The sequence below is a fragment of the Cucurbita pepo genome, chromosome 19, assembly GCF_057944985.1.
Source record: "Cucurbita pepo subsp. pepo isolate OVF chromosome 19, ASM5794498v1, whole genome shotgun sequence".
NCBI classification, from domain to species: Eukaryota; Viridiplantae; Streptophyta; class Magnoliopsida; order Cucurbitales; family Cucurbitaceae; genus Cucurbita; species Cucurbita pepo.
In genome coordinates, this window is record NC_141816.1 from 12554135 (window position 1) to 12578101 (window position 23967).

General features: G+C 38.0%; 6 protein-coding genes and 1 long non-coding RNA gene across 9 annotated transcripts; 6 read left to right on the plus strand and 1 right to left on the minus strand.

The window, feature by feature from the left end:
• Window positions 1–1504: 1504 nt before the first annotated feature.
• On the plus strand, window positions 1505–5122 carry LOC111781278 (hyperosmolality-gated Ca2+ permeable channel 3.1). The gene is made up of 6 exons (XM_023661781.2): window positions 1505–2123; window positions 2210–2364; window positions 2487–2762; window positions 3058–3902; window positions 4141–4396; window positions 4474–5122. Exons 1-6 carry the CDS (start codon window positions 1856–1858, stop codon window positions 4849–4851), a joined length of 2178 nt encoding a protein of 725 aa, XP_023517549.2. The 5' UTR covers window positions 1505–1855; the 3' UTR covers window positions 4852–5122.
• A 140-nt stretch (window positions 5123–5262) lies between these two features.
• On the plus strand, window positions 5263–9230 carry LOC111781279 (uncharacterized). Of its 3 annotated transcripts, XR_002812963.2 has the most exons (5): window positions 5263–6121; window positions 6371–6595; window positions 7611–7976; window positions 8075–8655; window positions 9091–9230. XR_002812963.2 is itself a non-coding variant. In XM_023661782.2 (4 exons), exons 1-4 carry the CDS (start codon window positions 5531–5533, stop codon window positions 8537–8539), a joined length of 1647 nt encoding a protein of 548 aa, XP_023517550.2. In that variant the 5' UTR covers window positions 5263–5530; the 3' UTR covers window positions 8540–8704. The 3 variants fall into 3 exon arrangements, 2 of the variants coding, with proteins under 2 accessions (XP_023517550.2, XP_023517552.2); XM_023661782.2 differs by lacking the exon at window positions 9091–9230 and having other exon boundaries at window positions 8075–8704; XM_023661784.2 differs by lacking the exon at window positions 9091–9230 and having other exon boundaries at window positions 7611–7943; window positions 8075–8704.
• Window positions 8905–11071, minus strand: LOC111781280 (uncharacterized). Its single transcript, XR_002812964.2, has 3 exons — window positions 10898–11071; window positions 10629–10730; window positions 8905–9530 (listed from the first exon to the last, which is right to left on the minus strand). It is a non-coding gene; the product is annotated as an uncharacterized LOC111781280 (long non-coding RNA).
• A 232-nt stretch (window positions 11072–11303) lies between these two features.
• On the plus strand, window positions 11304–13174 carry LOC111781166 (Tetratricopeptide repeat (TPR)-like superfamily protein). The gene has a single exon (XM_023661618.2). It carries the CDS (start codon window positions 11329–11331, stop codon window positions 13144–13146), a length of 1818 nt encoding a protein of 605 aa, XP_023517386.2. The 5' UTR covers window positions 11304–11328; the 3' UTR covers window positions 13147–13174.
• Window positions 13175–13680: 506 nt separating this feature from the next.
• On the plus strand, window positions 13681–20353 carry LOC111781192 (protein BREAST CANCER SUSCEPTIBILITY 1 homolog). Its single transcript, XM_023661659.2, has 14 exons — window positions 13681–13863; window positions 14116–14169; window positions 14277–14347; window positions 14679–14792; window positions 14931–15394; window positions 15766–15879; window positions 15967–17277; window positions 17412–17512; window positions 17865–18051; window positions 18194–18291; window positions 18392–18512; window positions 18605–18770; window positions 18967–19085; window positions 19838–20353. The coding sequence occupies exons 1-14, from the start codon at window positions 13808–13810 to the stop codon at window positions 20186–20188; spliced, it is 3327 nt and encodes a 1108-aa protein (XP_023517427.1). The 5' UTR covers window positions 13681–13807; the 3' UTR covers window positions 20189–20353.
• Window positions 20354–20961: 608 nt separating this feature from the next.
• Window positions 20962–22662, plus strand: LOC111782009 (putative F-box/LRR-repeat protein 9). Its single transcript, XM_023662762.2, has 2 exons — window positions 20962–21387; window positions 21843–22662. The coding sequence occupies exons 1-2, from the start codon at window positions 21059–21061 to the stop codon at window positions 22585–22587; spliced, it is 1074 nt and encodes a 357-aa protein (XP_023518530.2). The 5' UTR covers window positions 20962–21058; the 3' UTR covers window positions 22588–22662.
• A 384-nt stretch (window positions 22663–23046) lies between these two features.
• On the plus strand, window positions 23047–23951 carry LOC111782269 (photosystem I reaction center subunit psaK, chloroplastic). Its single transcript, XM_023663115.2, has 3 exons — window positions 23047–23206; window positions 23288–23380; window positions 23623–23951. Exons 1-3 carry the CDS (start codon window positions 23123–23125, stop codon window positions 23848–23850), a joined length of 405 nt encoding a protein of 134 aa, XP_023518883.1. The 5' UTR covers window positions 23047–23122; the 3' UTR covers window positions 23851–23951.
• Window positions 23952–23967: the final 16 nt, after the last annotated feature.

Here is a 23967-nt window from a genome sequence, read left to right on the forward strand (position 1 = left end):
GAAAAGGATTTGATTTGAAGTAAAGCCTTAAATCTTCTTTTCTTCCCATTGGGTCTTGGAATTACATGGGTCCCATCCTTCCCAATCAAATTTGGGGGAAATTTAATATACATTTTTCATTAATTTCATTATATTTAAATACTACTATTAATATAATTTTAAAGAAAATTAATATATCAAAATTCACAATTTTCAAATTAATCTTTTTTCCCTTGAAGTTTAGCATAAATATTTCACCAAGTTATAATATATTTTTTTAACGGTCCTTGAGGATATATTATAAACTAAAATTTTATTATAAAAATTTGAGTAAAACTAGATATTTAAATAACTAACTAACAAACAAATAAATATATGTGTCGAAGTGTGTTCGCACGTGCCGGGACCATGTCCGACGTGTCATTTATCAACTTGCTTTTGTTCCTCCGTCGTTGCCGACACGACACCCGTCTGCCTTGCTGGATCTCATGCCGTCCTGGCGCGTAATCCAACTCTCCTACTGGGTCCCGCTTTACTGTCGGCAGCTCCGGCGCGTGTTCCTCACGACCTCCGCTGCCAAACAAAACGGTTTCTACGCGGCAGTTGGATGCGTCGTTAACATTCATATCGGGACCACTTGCTGCCAAACACAAGCGTTCCCGCGAAGAAAGATCTCCACGTGGCGCGTCCAGCGCGACGGAAATAGGGACGTGGCTGATATTTGTTTTTTAAATTTTATTTGCAGTCACGGAATTTTTATGATACTTAATGAATGACAAAAGTACCCTTTATTTTAATAACAAAAAGCGCTTAATTAAATAATTTTTTTTATTTAAAAAAAAAAGCATACTAAATTCCACCGGACGTTATGTTACACAATAATTATTTGGCTGCATAATCAATGTCATTTGATTAATTATTATAATTGTAATTATGTGAAATAAAAATATCAGTTTAAGATTTAACTAATAATTTGTGTAAATTAAAACTTCCACAACTAATTAGAAAAATACATAAATCAAAATATTAATTTAACAAAAAAAAAAAAAAGAATTTCCATTTAATTTAAATATTAAATACTAAATACTAAATATAAAGTAAAGAATTTTATTTAATGTGCATATTCCAAACTTTATTGTAATAGAAACTAAAAGAATATATATAAAATGGGATATACCTTTTCTGAAATAGTTATTTTTAATGAATTTATATTTAATTTATAAATGAAAATTAAAACTTTACCTCCAACAATTTTGTACCAATTTTAAAAATAATTAATTAAAAAGTTAAAAATAGATTTAATTTTCTGTTTTTTAATTGGGAAAATTGAATTAAAAGTGATTTTGGATGGAGCCGAAGCACTGATTCCAAAATGGAAAGAAAGGAAGGTGTTTTTGGTAATTTGGGAGTTCTCCCGAGCCCTGTCCCATCGTCTTCAATCCTCTTCTTTCCCGCTTATCCGCTTTCACAGTGCTCTCTCTGAGATTGAAAAGCATTGAAGAAAACGATGAAACACGGATCCAACCCCACAACCAGCTACCACCAAATCATCCAAATTTCATTCCAAACCCCACAACCATCCAGATTTTTATTCTCTCTTTCTCTCCTTTCCCTTCTTTTAAGCTCACTCTTTCTCTATGACAATGCCATTTCATTTCCTTCCCTTATTCCTTATAAACATCCCACCCAACCACCGTTTTCCAACGGTTACTTTATCCCTCTCTCAATGACACAGAAAAGAAACGGAAAATCCAGCAAATAAACCCTTTAAATTTGCCTTTACTTGCATTCTTCTGCGAGTGGTGAGGTTTCTGGAGGTGGGTTTTTCCAGATTCAGCCAGGAGTTGAAGAGATTGGCGTTTAGAGACAGACCCAGATGGATTTATCTTCGTTTTTGACGTCCTTAGGGACGTCTTTCGTGATATTTTTGATTTTGATGCTTGTTTTCGCTTGGCTTTCTTCAAAGCCTGGCAACCATGTCGTTTATTACCCGAATCGAATCCTCAAGGGTCTTGATCCTACCGGCGGGTCGAGGACTAGGAGCCCGTTTGCTTGGATTCAGGAAGCTCTGTCTTCTTCTGAGCAGGATGTGATCTCTATGTCTGGGGTTGATACTGCTGTGTACTTTGTGTTTTTGGCCACTGGTTTGTTCTTATTTCTTTCTCGAACGTTGCAGTTTCAATTCGAATCATGTTCTTGTGTGTTCATATTGTTTTAAATGTTGTTTCAGTGCTGGGGATTTTTGTGCTGTCTGCCGTTGTTCTGCTACCAGTTCTTATTCCAATTGCTGTCACAGATGATGGTATTAAGAATGCTAAAATGATCAATAACCAAACCGTTGAGACTTTCAGTGAACTTGACAACTTATCCATGGGAAATATCAATGTAAGCAACGCTAACCACGTTTGGACTAGAAAATGAAGAACAAAAATTGATATTGAACTGGGGCTTGGCCTTTATGTTGGTTTGGTACTCAGATTTGAGTTTTGACTTGTTTTCATATGCAGCTGCGGAGTAATCGGCTATGGGCCTTCTTATTAGCCACTTACTGGGTTTCCTTTGTGGCATATTACCTGACATGGAAAGCTTTTAATCATGTCTCAGCTCTGAGAGCTGAAGCTCTAATGTCTCCAGAAATAAAGGCTGAACAATTTGCCATTATTGTTAGAGATATCCCTCCTGTTCCTGAAGGTCAAACTAGAAAGGAGCAGGTTGATTCCTTTTTTAGGAAACTTTACCCAGATGCATTCTATCGCTCAATGATCGTCACAGACAACAAAGAGGTTTGTTCATCATTTCAACTCTCTCACTTTTGCTTGATCTTGTAGTACGTTTTGTGGTTCTTTTCTGGTTGAAATATACTTCTCTGTGGGATTTTTAAGAAATTTTTTGAATTGTATCTGTGAATTATATTCAAATAGTTTTGAATTCTTCCACGTTATTTGATTGTCATTCATTCTTCCAGGATTGCTTGTGATTCAGTTACTTACATTTCACCGAACACTGTTTGATTTGAACTTATCGCTACGAATAGAGTTCGTGTTGTATCCACATATCTTAATGTTGAATGTTAAGCAGGTCAATAAATTGTGGGTGGAATTGGAAGGGTACAAGAAGAAGCTCGACCGGTCTGTAGCGGTTTTCGCAGCTTCAAAAACAGAAGCCAAGCCAGAAGGTGTAAGACCAGCACATAAAACTGGCTTCCTTGGTCTTGTTGGGAAAAAAGTTGACAGCATAGAATTCTACTCCGAGAAGATCAATGAGCTTGTCCCAAAATTGGAATCTGAACAAAAGGCTACTCTTAGAGAGAAGCAGAAGAACGCTGCTTTAGTCTTCTTCAATAACCGGGCAACCGCAGCTTCTGCAGCTCAAAACTTGCACGCACAAATCGTTGATAAATGGACTGTTCTGGCAGCTCCCGAACCCGGCCAGCTTATCTGGGCTAATCTTTATATAGATTTTATTCATAGACAAGTAAGACAATACATCGTGTATGTCATCGTCGCACTGATGATTCTCTTCTACACGATTCCGATTGCTGCAGTCTCTGCTATTACCACGCTCAATAATTTAAAGAAGTATCTGCCATTTTTGAAGCCAGTTGTGAACATAGGTGCACTCAAGAGTATTTTAGAAGCGTTCTTACCTCAATTAGCTCTGATTATCTTCTTGGCTATGCTGCCCAAGTTGCTTCTCTTTCTATCTAAATCTGAGGGAATTCCTTCAGTGGGACATGCTGTGAGGGCTGCTTCTGGCAAGTATTTCTATTTCACTGTGTTGAATGTTTTCATTGGAGTCACTTTGAGTGGTGCATTGTTTGAAACCTTGGAGACCGTCCAGAAGAATCCTAACTCTCTTGTTCCCTTGTTGGCAAGTAGTCTCCCAGGCAGTGCAACTTTCTTCCTTACCTATGTGGCTCTCAAGTAAGCTCCCGATTCTTAGATCCTTCAATTTTCTTGTTCGGTTTTTAACTCTTGTCGATTTCTTTTGACCCGTTCCTTATATATGCATGTATGTAATGATACTCGAATTGAAACGGTTTACACATATTGAGACTATTGGTAGTAGTTCTAAATGTCTAATGGTGTAGATTAAGAACCTAAAAGTAGCAATCGTCGTTTGTGAGCTGATTTTGGTTCTGTTTTTGTGCTTGTTTGTTAGGTTCTTCGTCGGTTATGGTCTCGAACTATCTAGGATCGTTCCTCTTATCATATTCCATTTGAAGAAGAAATTCCTTTGCAAGTGTGAAGCTGATGTGAAAGATGCCTGGACTCCTGGAGATCTTGGTTATGGGACTAGAATACCTGGTGACTTGCTCATTTTCACTCTAGTCCTCTGTTACTCCGTCATAACACCTCTGATTGTCCCGTTCGGCGTCATATATTTCGGTCTTGGATGGCTTATTCTTCGCAATCAGGTAAAGTAAATCGATCGTCAATTTTGTGCCTTATGATCATTGTTTTGTTTGTGTTAATGTTGGTCCTTGTTTTCCAGGCCCTAAAGGTTTATGTTCCTTCCTATGAGACCTATGGAAGAATATGGCCACATATATTCAACCGTATAATCGCGTCGCTCTTGTTGTACCAACTTACGATGTTCGGTTTCTTCGGGGTGAAGAAATTCTTCTATGCTCCAATCTTAATACCACTCCCCATAATCTCCCTGATATTTGCCTTCCTTTGTCACAATAAATTCTACCGAGCGTTTGCTGATACCGCCCTTGAAGTCGCTCGTTATGAGTTGAAGGAAGCTCCCAACATGGAACAAGTGTTTAGATCTTTTGTTCCACCAAGTTTAAGCTCTGAGAAGGTTGATGATGACCAATTTGAAGATGCACGGTCGCAGGTTTCGAGATCAGGATCGTTCGTTTAAATACGAACTTGCGCCATTCTTGCTTTATTTGTGAATCTTGTGTGAAAATTAGGTGAAAAATGTTGATAGTTTAGAGTAGGGAGAGATCAATAAGTTTAGATTGTGATTATTGTATATGTCACATTGTGTTTATGGTTGTTGTTTCATTTGGTTTAGTTTAATAGCCATGAGAAAGGTAGGTGATATGTGTTCAAGAAGAATGAATTATCCATAGCAATTCTTCATTTGTGTACTTAATGAAATCGAAATAGTGCTATTTTCTTCCTTCAAATTTTGATGAACATTCATTGATTCAAGTTTTGAATGCGTATTGTTTAAGATTTGATGAGCCTAATGAATCAAATGAAAGTAATTGGAAGATAATTGAAATTCTTTCGATTTCATCTATGTATAAATTCAACCACTAAATTTGTAACTTTAACAAACTATTTATTCTTTTTCATGGAAAGGGTTTTGAAGTTGTGGCGTGTGCGCTACAAACAAGATTGAATTGGGAGATGGAGATTGGAATCGCCTTCGAAGCATCCCACTTAAACCACTGCTAAATCCTTACTTCCCGACGGATGATTTCTCTGCAAACGCTTTGACAAGCAATCCCAGTCGATTGTTTTCAACTCTCAAGAGCGGAATCCTGGTGGGTTTTGATTTTGATTTTGATTTTGATCTTGATCACTGCAAGATGCCTTCGTCTTCTCTGTTTTTCGGACCCCCGGAAATGGTTGTCAAGAATCGTTTTCTGGGTTTCCTTATTTGGCAGTCCATTCCTTCAACCTTCGTCTTTTTCCTCTTCAAAATCTTCGTTTCAGCCATTTTCTCTGTTTCTGGTAGCAATTCCTCGAGTGGAACTAGCAATCCATCAGCCCCTTTTGCGTCAATGTTCACTGGATTCTTCACTTTTCTTACATTTCATCTCTCTCAACTCCTCTTCTCTGCATCTCTCTCTCTCCTTGCTTCGCCTCAGCTCGAGCGCCCTGCCGCGCCGCTTGAGCTCACTTTTGGACTCGTTCGGTTTCTCGTAGTTTCAGGCGGTGACAATGCTTCATCGACGTCGGCGTTCAATGATTTTCGCCGTCGTGCTACGGTTTCGTTATATTTGCTTCTGTTTGTAGTGGCAACTGCGATTTCAGGTTCCTTGGCGGCCGTCTCTATATGTTGGGGGAAATCGGACGGTCTCAGAAGTGCTTGGCATACGGGTCTTTCGATGGGACTGATTTATGGCGCTTTCTACGTTTACAACAAAAGATGGGTTCTAACGTTCCCAATCATACAGGTTAGTTTTTGTTCCTTAGTTTGTAATATCCATCACCATCATTTTCATCTTCGTTGAATATCATCGCAAGCTGAGTGTTGGCTATCTATGCATTCATACTGTCATTCTTGCCCCAGTTTGGGTGATGTTTCTTGATATCAATTTTCATGATGTTATATTATAATGTGAAAGTGTGTGTGTTCTTGCATGTTTGAATGTTGAGCCATTAAGTTTCCAGTTGACTGATTTTCAAATGGTTTTTCTGAACAGCGTCCCCCATTTTTCAGCTTCAAGATGGGTTTTCCTGCAGCTACCAGATTGGCTTCCAAACTTTCTGCTGCAGCTTTCCTGTTTTCAGCTGTATTAATGGTGCTTTTGCCTGATCAATTTAAGAGAAATGTTACAGTCAGGAAGTTCATAGCTAACCAGGCCATTATTTTCGTTGGGAGCTTTGCAATATTTCTTTCTTGGGAATTGACTCAACACTTGCATCAGGTGAGTCTGTTCTTCATATAATGTATTTTGGGTTTGATACTCAAAACCAACTGTGTTTATGGTGTCATAATCTCGTTCTCGTGCTGTATTTCTTGATCTGTTGCTTAAATATGTGGGTTGATCCGTTATATTGTTCCTCATAATTGCGACGGTGTTGCAACAATCGTTACCAATAGGATTGTAAGGCCAATATTACTGAACTTCATTCTGGCTCAAACAACACTTTTTAGGTCTTTAAGCTATATGTGTAACAGCCCAAACTTACCGCTAGCCGATATTGTCCTCTTTGGGCTTTCCCTTGTTGGGCTTCCCCTCAAAGTTTTTTAAAATGTGTATGTTAGGGAGAGGTTTCCATACCCTTATGAAGAATGTTTCATTCTCCTCCCCAACCGACGTGGGATCTCACAATATGATTCTAGAAGCATTATGCTAAAAAATCATTTACTTGAAACTCTTTGACTCGAGACATTTGACTTTTGCCATCTTGTTTTCAGTTGTACAAAAAGACGTCCCTTGCCGAATTGACAGCATGTTACGTTAATTCAAATATCCCATCCGTCCATCCATCTTAACAGTCAAGAAAATTTCTTTAGATGGGTTAGATTCTTACCAAAAAAATTCATTAGAGGGCTAGATACTCCATTCCATCTAAATTTCTTTTGTTCGGTGGTTTTCTATTAAAGATGTTTTACTTCTAATAGATGTTACTACTTTCATGAATGGCCCAAGCCCACCATTAGCAGATATTGTCTTCTTTGGACTCTCTTTCAAGCTTCCTTTAAAAGTTTTAAAAATGTGTCTGTTAGGGAGAGGTTTTCATACTCTTGTAAAGAATGTTTCTATTCTCCAAACCAACCAATGTGGGATCTCACAATTAATCTCTTTTGTTGTGCCATTAAGTATGGTCATTTAACATTTCAGAACAAAACATTTGTCATGTTAAGACAGCTTTGCTCTTTATATTGTTCCTCTGCAAGTATGTCTTGCCAGCTTTTTGATTATTTACTGTGTGTAGGTCCTGCATACCAAGAGGTATGCGTTTGCACCTCCAAAGGGATCTGCAGCAGCAGAAACAAATCCCAGTGAGTACCTCTTTGCAGCTTTAGAGGACAGCAATTCAGGGTCTCTTTTGCAATATCTTGCATTTCTTGATCTCTGCATGGTTTGTGAGAACAATGTGGATATATGGAGGAGAGCTGCATTTTTTGAAGAAACAGGTGAGACATATAAGCGAATTATATCCATTTCCTTGAAGCCTTTGGAGCAATTTGCACTGAACTTAGGCCAAGGTTTGGAAGGTGCTGTGGACATTACCTCCCAACTATCGCCAAAGGACTCTCACTTCGACGTAAAACAATTCGAAACTCTTAAAAACTTTCAGGTTCTTACGTTGTTTAACCTCGAAAATTAACGAGTTTACTGCGAACATCATCTGTGTGGCTATTGAATGTTACTGATCCTGCTCCCTAAATTTTGCAGTTGTATGCATGGTGTGCTCGAACAGTTTCTATGTTGACTGCACGCTCACATGCAGAAGATCGATTCGGTGTTGCTCAACTCTCTGGTAGTAATGCAACTGTTATGTCAACACTGTTGTCTTGCCTGCTTGCTGTTGAAGTGTTGATGGGTAAGAAAACGACTATACAGTCTTCACACGGTTTATTCGGCCCGGCTAGTATTAAATGGGCAACGTCAAGTATTGGAAAAGTAGATGCTTCGGTTGGTAAAAGGAAAAGTGGTCCGCTGCATTCGAAGGCATATGCTATTGCGAACGTATTGAGGGTGTCGATCTATGTCGTCGTTTCTGCATTCCATAACGAGATGGTGAATAGTGCCAAGTCCGGTGTTCTTGAGAAAGATTGGATCACTAGTGAAAAGCCCCTTTATGGTACTCGTGAGTTGCTTCTTCAGAAATTGCATATTTTCTTGGACTTTCAAGCTTAGATAGAACGGCGATTTCGATTTCGATTTCATTTTCCCCGTCTCCGCCCCGTCGAATTATAGCGAATCACTTGTGAGGCAGTTTTGTTGTCTTTGATTCTGAAGAGTTAACTGAGCTGGTAAGTTTGTAGTTCATTGCCTTTCATAAACACCAATCTTTTACTTGAATCTTTGTCTTCTGATAACACTTTGAATTTCATATCTTTTAGAGACAGGAAATTAATTAATTGATTAAATATTGGTTTAAATTTAATTAATTTCTCATAAAATTTCAAATTCATTTACTAGTTTCCATGCGATTCAGATTATGCTGTGAAATTATTATTATTCACATCTTAAATATAAAATTTTAAAAAATAAATCATATCTTAAAATTTCAAATTAGGAGCCTTCAAATTCTTATTTTAATAGATAAGAAAATTAGTACAGATATAAGTAGAGTAATTGGAGTGAATATCTCATGAAAAGTAAACAAGAGAACCAGTTTTGTTCATTGAATTCTTCTAAATCCCAATCTGATAAGCCTTTAGTTAATTACGGCTCACCATGTGCAGCCTGTAAACTTCTAAGAAGAAAGTGTCTTCCAGATTGCATTTTTGCGCCACATTTTCCAGCAGACCAGCTTCAGAAATTCCAAGTTGTTCACAGGAGTTGTGCATTTTTGAGCTATGATGTACGCGATGAAGCTGTCGACTCTTAGGTCTATGAGGCAGAGGCTTGGCTGCATTGGCCTATGTGTGGCTGCATCCGCTTTATTTTAATTCTTCAAAAGAGACTTGAAGATCTTCAAAACGATCTCTCAGTAGCTCGAAGCGAGCTTTCAACTTACATGCCATCAGAAACACAAGCTGCATATGTTCAGATTCCACAGCCGTTGCATGAACCTCGAGTGGAATGGACCGAAAACCCATCAGAGCTTTGGCGCGATCATCGGCCGAACAACGAACAACGAACAATGAACCAAATCTAACGGCTCCTGTGATTCCATTGGCATCTGGAAGGAAAATAATGAAGTGAATGAACTTAGTAGTTGAATATTAAGTTTGAAAAAGGGGCGGGGCATAATTCAGTTAATGCAATTCTGCGGTAAATGTTCTGTGTCATTCAGAAACCAGAATGATAAACAAAAAAATAGATTTTTGAATTTGACATTTCAAAGCAAACAAACAGAAGACAGCATAATAGTGGTGTAAAGACCTGGTTGAGGTACTGAGATTTCAGCAATCTCAGCCACAAGCACAAACATGGGCGCTTTTGATAATTTGGCTGAAGGAGGAAGATCAAGGAAACTTAGAACTCAAGGACACAATGATACAGCCTAAAGAACAGATCTTGTTCAAGTAAGGTCCTAGGAAGATTAGGGATCTTTTAAAACCTTATGATTGCCAATGTGTTTACAACAATAAGAGAGCAGTGTCTGTATATGTAGAGCCACTGACTTTCAAAATTCTTCCAAGTGATCATCTCCTAATCAAAAGGGTTCCATGAAGCTCTAATTGATATGCCACTGTTTTTAAACCTCACGAGACAAACTTCTCAACGTGAAGCTCTGATATCACAGTGAATTATAGTATATGAAGTAGGACTCATATCAAATGCACAAAACCAAAAACTGCAGCATGTATAAGCAACTGCACAGAAATTGTAGACGGCCTAGTTGGAATGAACTTGGAGCTGAAACAGGGACGCGTATGGAAAGAGCTATACCAAAAACGATCCTGTTCGTCCAGAATTACGTCTACGACATTTAAAACTAATAGAATCCAACTAGACAACCGAAAATCAAATATCAGACAATGATTGCAATTAAGAGGGAACGAATCCCTTCATAAGCCACCAATATCAGCTGAATTTATACAATTCAAAACGTATACATAAATTGAACTAGCATTACCCCGTAGCTATCTTGGCCATAAAACGCTTCCAACTGCTTGCATGAGTATATCTAAAACCCAAGATTGACAGAAATACAAGTAAAACATACCATTTCTGCAGAGATCTGAGAAATGTATGGCACCGGATTTACAAGCAAGCTAAGAACATTCATTGACCAGCAATAGAAAAAAAAGAACACAAAACAATCATCCGTTACCTGCTAAACGTAATCTTCATCATCCAAAGCATAAAAGTATAATTTCCCTTCGCATCCTTTTCTGTTTCTTAAATAATTACGGATTCAAAACCACTTTTCAACCTAGAAACAGCGACGACCAACAAAAATTTATTATCCTCCAATCATCGGAAATAAAAACCTAAACCTCGATGTCTTTGAAATTGGAGCCCATGGCTAGTTATGAACAAAATTTCAACGAATTCACAGGATTATAACTAACATTTGAAAAAGATGGAGAAAACAATCACCTGCATAACATTAAGAAGATGAATCGGTAACAAGAAACCCGGACGGCCCGCGTCGGTGAAATACTGAGGTGGTCGAAGGGAAAATTTTATGGCGACATCAAGAGATTCTGTAGTATTTAGATTTTAAGGCGGCTTTATATTCAAAAGTTTACAATCCCTAATCAAAACATCAAAATGGGACAATTTTTTTTTGTTTTTTAAATTTTCAAATATATAATATATTTATTAAATATACAATTTTAGTTTTAAGAACATATAATATACTTTTTAAAAAGAGAGCGTAAAATTGAAAATTTCCAAATATCTTATAAATAATTGAAATGAAAAAAAAAAAAAAAAAAAAAAAAAAAAATCTAAAATTTATAATCTCTGAAGGTGCAGTTCCAAGTTCCAAGTTCCAAGTTCCAAGTTCCAAGTTCCAAGTTCCAAGCATGTTCCGATGCGCTCAAACCAAGCATTCGTATCTCGCTTCAACTTTCTCCACTCAAACTTTCCCGGAAAATCACCTCTCTTTCATCCTCAGAAAATGCATTTCTCTCTTACAGTTATGCGGCTCCTCCCAATCCAAGTTGAAGCAAATCCATGCTTTCTCCATCAGACATGGCGTCCCACCCCCAAATCCCGACTTCAACAAGCACCTCATTTTCTCTCTCGTCTCCATTTCAGCCCCCATGTTCTACGCCACCCGGATTTTCCAACAGATTCAAGCCCCCAATATCTTCACATGGAACACCATGGTTAGAGGATTTGCCGAAAGCGAGAATCCCAGGCCGGCCGTGGAGCTGTATTCCCAAATGCACGCGGCGTCGTCCATTCAGCCTGATACGCATACTTTTCCCTTTCTTTTTAAGGCTGTTGCTAAGTTAATGGATGCTAGATTAGGCGAGGGGATTCACTCGATTGTTGTTAGAAATGGGTTTGATTCGTTGCGTTTTGTTCAGAATTCGTTGGTTCATATGTACTCTGTTTTTGGGTTTGCTGAGAGTGCGTATAAGGTGTTTGAGTTTATGTCTGAGAGAGATCTCGTGGCTTGGAACTCTGTTATTAATGGCTTTGCTCTTAATGGGATGGCGAATGAAGCTCTGACCCTTTTTAAGGAAATGGGTTCTGTGGGTGTGGAGCCTGATGGGTTCACTATGGTTAGTTTGTTATCTGCTTGTGTTGAGCTTGGGGCACTGGCCTTGGGGGAGAGGGTTCATGTGTATATGTTGAAGGTTGGTTTAGTACAGAACCCACATGCTAGCAATGCGCTTCTTGATCTCTATTCCAAATGTGGGAACATTGCACATGCACTGAAGGTGTTCGACGAAATGCATGAAAGGAGTGTGGTTTCTTGGACTTCTCTGATTGTTGGGTTGGCTGTTAATGGATTAGGAAATGAAGCTCTTAGACTGTTTGGGGAGTTGGAAAGGAAGGGGTTGAAGCCTAGTGAGATCACATTTGTTGGAGTTTTGTATGCCTGCAGCCACTGTGGGATGGTTGATGAAGGCTTCGATTACTTTAGAAGGATGAAAGAAGAGTATGGCATCTTGCCAAGAATTGAGCACCATGGCTGCATAGTCGATTTGCTGTGCAGAGCGGGCAAGGTCAGAGATGCTTACGAGTATATTCGAAACATGTCGGTCCCGCCCAATGCAGTCATTTGGCGGACCTTATTGGGAGCTTGCACAATCCATGGCCATTTGGAACTAGGTGAGATCGCAAGAGCTGAAATCCTACTATTAGAACCGAAGCATTGCGGCGACTTTGTCCTTCTCTCGAACCTTTATGCATCGGAGCGACGTTGGCTAGATGTTCAAAACGTGAGGAGGACAATGCTTATGAAAGGAGTGAAAAAAACTCCTGGGTATAGCCTTGTCGAGTTGAAGAATCGTGTTTATGAATTTATCATGGGCGATCGATCTCATCCTCAAAGTGAGGAGACATACGCAATGCTGGGGAAGATCACGGAGTCGTTGAAAATCGAAGGATACGTTCCTCGCACGGTTAATGTTCTTGCAGACATAGAAGAGGAAGAAAAGGAGACGGCATTGTCTCATCATACAGAGAAAGTTGCAATTGCTTTCATGTTGGTTAACACCCCACCAAGAACTCCAATTAGAATCATGAAGAATTTGAGAGTTTGTGCAGATTGTCATCTGGCAATCAAACTAATATCCAAGGTTTTTGAACGAGAGATCGTCGTAAGGGATCGTAGTAGATTTCATCATTTTAAAGACGGGTTGTGCTCGTGTAAAGATTATTGGTAATATTAGTATCGTCTCCTTATTATATATCTCCATTGATGTCTGTAATTTTTGTTTGAAGGAGAATGATGATTCTATATTGTTTGATATAGAAGATTTTGTTTTTTTATTTATAAATTTACTAAATAGACATGTATTTAACGTTTTTTTAAAAATATTTTAATTTTGTGATTTAAATAGTAGAAATTATATATTTAAATCTTAAATTAAAAAAAAATACAATAAATTTTATAAATATAATATTTTTATATTTTAAGCTCATATTAGTTTTGTTAAAATTAAAATATATATCTTGAATATTAAAAATTTATTCCAACGGTATGATTAAAAAAAATTGTCAATGGTGGGGGACATCATCCACGTGTCGAAATGTGAGTGGTCAGAAATATATAATATTAATAATAAGAGATTGAGAAAGAAATTATAAATTCATCCTTAAAATGTTACTTTTTAACCCGCGAAACAGTCTCATGAAAAAGGCGCGTGCGGGTTTGGCGTATAATTTAAATATATATATATATAGGCGCGAAGCGACATCCTCACACATCGGCGTCTTCTTCTTCGTTTTCGTTCTTAGCCGCCATTTTCGCTGCTCCTTAGCTCAATTCTTCTTCACTGCGTTTTAGTGATTTGTTTAGGTATCTTATTGTTGATTTTTTTCTCAATGGGGGATTTCAGTCACCTGGAGAAGATGGGAAGAGAGCTCAAATGCCCAATTTGGTAACTCACTTCTCAATTTCTTTAGCGTTTAATCATTTCTCTCTCTCCCTCTTTCTTTCTTTGTTCGAGTTTGATTTCCAAGAATTAGGATACTTTTTCTTTTTCAGATTACAGATCATTTTAGTTTAACAATCTGAAAATGGCACTTGTGTTATTATGAATTTGATTGTTGATGATGTATATTTATCTGATCTATGTGATTCACCTTTTTTCGCTACTTATTTCGTGAATTTTTCCGGAAACTTTCTGCAGTTTGAGTCTTTTAAACTCTGCCGCTTCACTGGGATGCAACCACGTATTCTGCAAGTAAGGCTCTCAACCCAATCGATTTCCCTTTCTGTTTAATTATCTGTAAAAACGTCGGCCGAAGGAATCCTATGGTTTTCTGACCTCTTATTTGTTGTGAGTTTTAGTGTATGTATAGAGAAGTCAATGAAATCGGCTTCAAACTGCCCAGTTTGTAAGGTGCCTTTTCGGCGTAGAGGTATGATTTTGTTAACATTTGGAGGTCTTGAACTGCCTTATATGTCTCCATTTTACGAATAAAACTGGCATGCACATATCTGCTATTAATATCTGTTAGTTATGCTACGCCTCACATTCTGTTTCATTTCCTACAATCTCTTTTGGTTTTTGAATTAGTTTCGTTGGCTCATTTTCTGATATTCTTTTTCATTAGGGAATAATTAAATGTAAAACTCAATGACCATTCATTCTAGGAGAATATATAGTGGTATTCCTTAAGAAATATGATTTCTGTCAAATTTTATCATGTCTACTAATTTTGTTCTTGCTGTTTACAATCTTGTCTGCAGAAGTTCGTCCTGCTCCACACATGGATAATTTGGTGAGCATTTACAAAAGCATGGAAGCTGCTTCGGGAATGAATATATTTATTTCTCAGAATTTGTCTTCTGCTAAGTTATCTGGTAAGATCGTAGTGAACATGGAAGACACTCGATTCCATTTTCTTACTATAACCTCATGATCCGCAATGCAACTTATGCAATTTAAAATTTGATAGAATTTCTAATCACGCTCTTTCCTTTTATTACTCCATACTGAAGATGGGGAGAATCAAGTGGAAGGTGATGGCAAAGGTTCAAAACGGCATAATGCAGAAACCAGCGAGTTCATAGCTTATGAACAAAGAACTTTGGAAAAAGAGCCACAAAGGACACGAAAATCCAAGCGGAAGAATTCTGCTTGTTCCCCTGTGAAATCTTCATTTCCAAGAAAGAAAAGGGTTCAGGTGCCGCAGTGTCCCCTTTCAGAAACACCTACCCGATCTGCAAAGTTAGTACATAGTTTTAACAAGGAGAATGAAGAACCGAGAAAAAGTGCAGTTGCTTCGGAGAATAAAGGTCAGCCAGTGCTTTCGCCTTTTTTTTGGTTGAGAGAAAGAGATGAAGATGAAAAGTCAAATCAGCAGTCTGATATGGATCAGCCTACGGACTCAATGACAATGAACGTTCTTTCCTTCAGTGATATCAAGGATTCACTGGATGAAAGCCCTTCAAAGCCTTCAATGGTGAGTTTACTAGAAACATCTTGTGATTAAATCACTGTGGATATTGATTACAAAGCAAGTACAACAAAGTATGCAATCATTCTCACAACTTTATGTAGTTTCAATATCTTCTGCACTTAAAGTAATGTTACTCTTCTACAATCATTTTGGAAATTTCTATAAAATACATGGACATTGAAACAACCATTAAGCTCTGATGTAGGCTGCAGGCTACACCTATTCAACCTCTCTTGTTATGTCATGTGTGGGCCTGCGGCAACCTACAAACTTGACGTCTATTTTATTAGAAAAAGAGAAAGAAACAATGCTAGTAATCCTCTACATTTTGAAATTTCTGATTTTGCTTATTTTATCTCGTTTTCCTGATGTAGGAGGAAGTGTGCGACAAGCCATCCTACGACTTGGATCTCTTTGATAGTGAAATGTTTGAATGGACTCAAAGAGCCTGTTCCCCCGAACTTTGTTTAAGTCCCTTTAAACTGCAGGTATTAAAAATTTCATCATCACATCTGATGGATACATCAGAATCCCCCCCATACACTCCATTTAATTAATGCCATCAACGTGTGCAGGTTGAAGATATTGCCAGAACTGAAATAGCATTATTAGCAGCAGCACCTAATGAAGAACCTAGGGTTCAAAATCTAAATGGAAGTTCTAATCACAGTGGTGGTATACCGGACGAGTTGGTGGTACCTGATGTGTCCCTTCTAGAAGACAACAGTACGAAGGATCATACTGGAAGTGCTAAACTCAGCAAAAGAGGTAGAAAGAGAAAGGAAACTGCACTGAGGAAATGTGCTAAAAGATTGGGAGAATCAGCCATTGACAATTATTCCCATTCAGGTATGGAAACCGAATGCTTGCTTCAAAAGCAGGAACACCATGTTAGTAACAGCTCTGATAATCTGAAAAATGTTATCAAAAGGAGCAAGAGGAAAATGCACCGTGGTTTTGATGCAAATAAGATGACTCTTGAAAATGTTCCTGACGATCCAATTAATTTAGCCACTCCAAATGAGAATTTTGGAACCGAGACATCAGGCTTTCCAGAAGTGGAAAAGGTTAGTCAATTCCCGGAAAAGGGTCGCAAGAACGGCAGAGCCTGCAAGAAAACGCACTTCGGTAGGGATGCCAAACAGGCGACTCCAGAGAATGCTATTGCCAATCCAGTTAGTTTAGGAGCTCCAGATGATAAACACGAGAATTTTGGAACCGAGCTGTTAGCTTTACCAGAGGTCGAAAAGGTTTGTCAATTACCTGAAAATAGTCGCATGAAAGGCAGAGGCAAGAAGAAAGCACGCTTTGGTAACGATGCAAATATGACTATTCTTGAAGACGTTCCTGCACATCCCATTGGTTTAGGAACTCCAAACGATAGTTCTTGGAATCTTGGAACTGAGGTTTCAGCTTTTCAAGAAATCGAAAAGGTTAGTCAATTCCCAGAAAAAAATAACAAGAATGGTGGAGCCGGCAAAGACCAGAGATTGGTCCAATACCGCAGGAAGTCTAAGAAACAAAAGTTATATTCAGGGGACGACAAACTGCGAGAGAAACAATCTTCCAATCAGAATCAACACGATGGTTGCGCTATTCGTGATTTAACCACCACACCCGGAATTGCTACATCTACTGATCAAAAAAGGGAACATGAGAAACAAGATAAAAGTTCCTCTGTCTGCATAATAACTTGTGAGTATGATAATGTCACTCAAGAAAAGCATGTTGCTCAGGAAAATCGAAGTGAGTTCTCTGAAATTTTTCCATGCTGTACCGACGCAAAAAACCTGGATCCTACGGCCAAAAAAGTTGGTTCAGAAAAACATGAAAGATTGGATAAGGAATTTCATTGTGCTTTCTGTCTCTCATCAGAAGAGTCAGAGGTAGATCAACTACGCCTTTTCATTTACTTCCATCTGTTTCTAATTATAATTTTTTTCGTTTTCACATGTCTAATGCCCAAATTCTTTCCGTTGTGTATTGCTTTAAACGTCAGTTTTATCTTAAAACTGTACAGGCTTCTGGAAGAATGGTCCACTATTTCAATGGGAAGCCGATTGATACAGATGACGTAAAAAACTCAAAGGTCGTCCATGCACATTGGAATTGTGTTGAATGGTAAAAGAATCCTTCCCACTTTGCAACAGGATATACTTCAAATTGCTTCCTTTAGTTTCATTGAAACTGCAGCTTCCTTTAGTTGATTATGCTTTTCTAATTTCAAAAGTACACCAAAGTGGAATTACATATCCAGGAGGAAACATTCAGCATTAAGTGAGAAAATGCACAAGGTTTCCTTAGCACTAATATATAGGTTGCTTTATATAAGCAGGTGCTTAAAAGTAGCATGTTATATATACATTGCATGTGATACAAATGGGGCCATGGGGTTGATGGGCTAGACGATCATGTCATGATGACTTTCTGTATGATGTCAGTAAATCTATACCATCTTTATTTTAATGTGCAGGGCGCCCGATGTTTACTTTGATGGTGACACAGCGATTAACCTTGAAGCTGAACTCAGTAGAAGTCGAAGAATTAAATGTGGTTTCTGCGGAAACAAGGGTGCTGCTCTTGGGTGTTATGAGAAGTGTTGTCGTAAGAGCTTTCACGTTCCTTGTGCAAAGTTGATGCCTCAATGTCAATGGGATACTGTAAGTGCTGCGTGACCTGATTTTCTTTCTTTGTTTTTTTTTTCCCTTAAAAAAAAGAAGCATGTGACCTAAATTCTTATTGCAGAACTTTTTGTTACATATCTTTTCTGTATGTCCAACTTATGTTTGATCGCTTGAGCAGGTAAATTTTGTGATGTTATGCCCACTTCATCCGGATTCTAAACTGCCAAGCCAATATTTGGGACATCAAGAACGGAAAAGAAGTTGCGCTCCTAAGCGGTATGCCTATATTTGCTGATTTGAAACATGTCTTGTCCAGTCATCATTTGAATTTATGCAATCCTCTCTATGCTTTGGTTTGTTGCCTTCTCAATTGCAGACAATCGAACACTAAATGTAAAGCAGTTGCGCGTGAGATCAGCAATAGTAGAGTGTTTACATTTCGTGAATCATCTAAGAAATTGGTTCTGTGCTGTTCAGCTCTCACCACAGCAGAGAGGGTAACATTTTATGAACAAATATCGTTCATTTCGCACTTTTTTCTTCACAGTGAATTTTTCAGGGTCTTGATGGTTGGAAATGGGAATTGCAGGAAGCTGTTACTGAATTTCAGAGATTATCTGGAGTTCCAGTGTTACAAAAATGGGATGATAGCGTTACACATATTATTGCATCAACAGATGAAAATGAAGCATGTAAAAGAACCTTCAAAATTTTGATGGGCATTTTGAAGGGAAAATGGGTACTGAGTCTGAAATGTAAGTTCTATTCCTACATGATATTTTTTGTTTTAGTTTTACTCTTGTTTTTTTCTTTTACTTTTTATGATAACAACAATACTTCGTCCTCTTTAAGAAAAGAAATTGTCTATAAAAAATGATGTAAAACATGTCTGGTGGAACATGAATGGGACAAATTGCATCTGATACGTTCTTGCTCATCGTCCATGTGCAGGGATTAGGGCTTGTATACAAGCCATGGAGCAAATAGAGGAAGAACGCTTTGAGATTACTCTAGATGTGCATGGAATCAGAGATGGCCCTCAACATGGAAGATTGAGAGTCTTGAACAATGTAAGTTCCTTTTGCCTATGCGTTGTGATATTATCATATATGTATGGTTATGCATTGAATCACATTTTGGAGTGCTGGGTTTGGCTAATGCTAATTGTTGCGTAATGACCATTATTCTTAATTTACCTCTTCATGTCGCTTGCAATCCTATCTTTAGAAATTCAATTCCTGCTTAAATTTTACTCTCTTATTCCATTTTCTGTGCCTTTTGAGTTCAAACATTTTCAGTTATCTTTTGCCGTTGATTGGAACATTTCCTTCAGAATATGAAAAGATACTAAATGCTCAAAAGATGCAAACTCTACTAGGAGCGAAAAATAAAAAATTAAATCAAGAACATTAATGGAAAATAAAAGCACCCCAATGTATCCTTAGCTGTTCTAATCTTTTTCACGGCTAGTCTTAATTTGCTTCCATGTCAAATGATGTGAAAAATTAATATGCAAATGAAACGAAATGAAGAACTGAACAAATCTGCACATTCCTTTGATAATTGAATCCAAGTTGAATAGTTTTTAACTTCTTATTTTCATTTTCAAGTATGCTTTGCACAAAATGTTGGCAACAGGGCAATAAATTTTCAAAACTACGACCAATGTTTATTGGAAGTATCATATAAATAATGACACAGATTAAAAGACTACTTTTGTTTGTTAGTTCTTGTACTTTTCATACATTTTAAAATTAGTCTTAATTGTTGGATGGAAATTACTTTTTATGAATAACAGCTAACAGCTGTATTCTCTGTGCAGCAAGCAAAACTTTTTTCTGGGTTGAAGTTCTTCTTTACAGCGGATTTCTTACCTTCATACAAAGGATATCTCCAACAACTTGTTACTGCAGCTGGAGGAACTATTCTGCTTAGAAAACCAGTTTCAAGCAACCAAAACACCCCTTGTTCTTCACCTGATTGCCAAGTTTTTATCATTTACAGTCTTGAGCTTTCTGATCAATGCGATCCACGTGAAAGGAGTAAGATTCTCAATTACAGACGTTCCGAAGCCGAGTCGCTTGCTAAGTCGGCTGCAGCCAAAGTTGCAACCAATCTATGGCTTTTGAACTCGATTGCAGGCAGTAAATTGAGCAGTCGTCTTGTGGAGTAACTGTGAGCCATGTATGTATATTTTCCTACTCAGTTGTATATGCCTTCAATTGAGAGAGAATGGCCAAACAAGGCAAGCTAAATGTTATATCATATCATATCATAAACCATGTGATACAGATCTGGTATCTATTGATTTATAAATGTATTTAGTGTTATTTTCTTCTCTGTCTTCTTATGATTGTAGATTCATCATCCATGCTTACTCATTGATGGTTTTCTCCACTTGGTTTGTTTCGAATTTTTCTTTTGTTTAGATGAAATGATTTTTTTTTTACTTATGATTTGGTATCTTTCCGTTTATGATTTAGTTTCAAAATACTGTGTGAAAGGATACTATTTATTCTAAAATTAGATAGTATAACACAATTAATGCATGACTGAGAAATCCTTGATTGGAGATTGAATCTCTTGCTGGGGTAAAAAATTTTGAGATTTGATTAATCTTTTTTTTGGAGAGATTTTTTTTTTTTTTTTTTTTTTTTTTTTTTTTTTTTTAAGTATGGAATTCAATATCACTTGGTGAAGAGATTTGATTCTCTTAACTTTTTTATTGTTGAGCTGTTCACTTTAGTTTGAATTTTTTTCTATTTAATAACAGTTAATATTTTATGTTATTAAGTTGATTGAATTAAAGTTACTAGGAAAAACTACTAATGAAGATCCTTAACCTATCTAAAACAAGTAATGTATTCAAGATTTGTTGTTATCAAATGATAGGAAGTTACGTTAGATGATATGACTTTTGATTTTTGAAAAAATATCTGTGGATTTCATACCTCAATATTTCAAAAAATTTCCTATATATTTGATCCGGGTATGAGTAATTTCCCCAAGAAAAACACTGTTCTGTTTGATCGTTTCTACTCCCATGGAGTCGTGCCCCATCTCCGAACAGCCGGCGACGAACTGGCTTGATCTGCCTGATGACCTCATGACCACGATTCTGCTGAAGTTATGCGCCTTTGATATCCTCGTCAACGTGCAAAACGTCTGCTCGTCCTGGCGTAGGATCTGCAAGGACCCTTTCTTGTGGCGTGTCGTCGATATCCACTATATGGATAGTCGCGTGCAGTTGAGAACAGACCGCTTTGCGGAGATGATGTGCATGCAGGCTGTCAACCTTAGTTGTGGTCAATTGGTTGATATCAATATTGAGTCCTTCGGCACCGATGACTTGCTCCTCCATATCTCTCAGAGGTACGTTCTTATTCTCTACTCCCTCTTTTTTAGAGTTGTTTTTCGCAATTTTGTCGTACTCGTATCTGCCGGTAAGTTTTCGGCTCGTATTACGATTTGTTTCCGAGTACATACACTCAAAATATACAATGCCTTCATACATACAAGCTTAGATTCATTATTGTTTAAGGTGTTTTTGTTCTATGTAGCTAGTCTGAAACTTTTGGACCAAAATTGAATTTGAACCTCCGTTCATGTTATAGCTGTAGATGAATTGCATTTACATCGATAAGATAAATCTGAAGTTGTGAGAATAGTTCACATCTTTTGTGTCGTTTTGCCAAATTCGTAGCAGTTATGGATCCGAGATAATCTAAAGAATATCTATTATGTTCGATTCAACATATAATTCTAGGAAAGAAATGACAATTATTTCCTTGATTTTGTTTGAGGTTTGTATATGTAATTTGTTGCAGCTCAAAACGACTTAGAAGACTCCGGATAGTATGTTGCTCTGACATCTCTGCTGACGGAATCACTAAAGCAGCTTTGAAATTTCCATTGTTGCAACATCTTGAAATCTCTGGCTCTGCATATTGTTTGAAAACTTTGGCAACTGTTGGATGTTGTTGTCCTCGTCTGAAAACATTGAAGCTTAATTACAACAGAAGACGGTCTGAATTTGAACGGGATGAGGAAGCCTTGGCCATTGCTGAAAATATGCCTAATTTACGTAACCTTCAGATACGTGGCAACCTTCTAACTGAATGGGGCTTGCAGGCCATTCTTGATGGGTGTCCTCATTTAGAATATCTTGATTTACGCTGGTGTTACCATATAGGTTTTGCAGCACAGATGAACCTCTTACGTTCTGGAAAGATTAAAAGTTTCAACTTGCCTGGTGAGTCCTTTGATGAGTCTGACAGTGTGAGCGAAACTTTTAGTTATGTTGGTGGCGATTCTGATGACAATTTCTCCGATGATTTCGACCCCGACACCGACTATTTCGACTCGAATGCCTGCCCTCCCTTTCCCACACACTGCAGGTTCATAAACGAAGCAGAGGAGCCTCGCAACTGCCATTTTGATTCTCTCTTCTGCAGGCAAGTAAGGTGTTGGTGTCTTCATTATAAGTTGCTTAGTAAGGAGAGAGTTCTAGGGAGTTGTTTAATTTTCTTTTCTTGTTTAATTTTTCTATTTTGGAAGTGTATTTGGATATGATCTACTTAGTATTTAGTTCAGATTCCATTAATTAGCGATGATGAATGGTGCAATTATGTAAATGCTTTCCTTTCCCTTCTTTTGTGGTTAGGGTTTATTTATAACTTTTATGAACAAAAAGAGCGAAATTTGCTTAGATTAAACGAAACAATATTAGTAGCCAAAAAATCTTCGTGGGCCGACCAGGCCCAATTAACATTAATGGGCTTTAAAATGAACAAAATCGAGCAGCCCAGAGAATTTCCAGGCCCAGCGACGTCTGGCCTACATGCCCCCCAACCCAAAGCCTTATCGTTGAGAGATATCCAATAGAAGGAGGCCACGTAAGCAAGCAGGATCTAAGGCTAAGAAGCTGTATCCAAATCCACCAATCAGAGGGCGCAAATTTAGTCCACGTGGCTGAGTGGATAGTCGAATTAGTACTCTCTCTCTCTCTCTTTCCTTCTTCTCTGAAACCCATATATGCTTTAAACAAACCAAAAAAACACAAAAGAAAAAAATTAAAAATAAATTCAGTGGTTATAGCAGCAAGAACATGGCAGCTACAATGATGACTTCGATCCCTCAGTTTTGTGGGCTGAGGCCAGCTGTTCCAGTGGCGGCTCCGGTTCGCAGCCTGGTATGTCCACGTCGCCGCCGTATCCGTCGGCATTCTTATTCTCTGTGATCGGAAATAGCTGAAATGTGTTTGATTTTGCAGGTGGCGGTGCCGCCCTTGAAGCGGAGAGGTGGTGGCGGCGGCGGTGGCGCTCTCAGTGCCCGCTGCGATTTCATTGGCTCCCCCACTAATTTGGTAATCACTCTCTCAATTTCCACACTATCGAATTTTGTCGTTCCCCAAGAAGTTTAATTTTGTTTAAAAAAAAAATAAATCGATCTGATTTCTAGTTGGGATTAATTAATAGTTTAGGATATGATAATAGAAATTGGATGTGAAAAATATATCCTATGAAATTACCAAAACAAAGAATTAAATTACCCGGTTGAAGCAAATGGCGTAAAAACAGAGGAATGATATGTGTACACGTGGCGTAGATAATGGTGACGTCGACAAGCCTGATGCTATTCGCTGGACGGTTCGGATTGGCTCCATCGGCGAACAGGAAATCAACGGCGGGGCTGAAGCTGGAGGTGAGGGACTCCGGGTTACAGACGGGTGACCCAGCGGGTTTCACCCTCGCTGATACTTTGGCGTGCGGCGTCGTCGGCCACATCATTGGCGTCGGTGTCGTTCTTGGCCTTAAGGGCATTGATTCTCTCTAAATGTTCTCTGTTTTCTTTGTTTGAATTAAAAATAACTCTTAAAAAAACCTGTATGCTTCTTTGTTAGTATATATATATATATTATTAGATTGAGCTCCCAATTTTGTTGTTAATGGA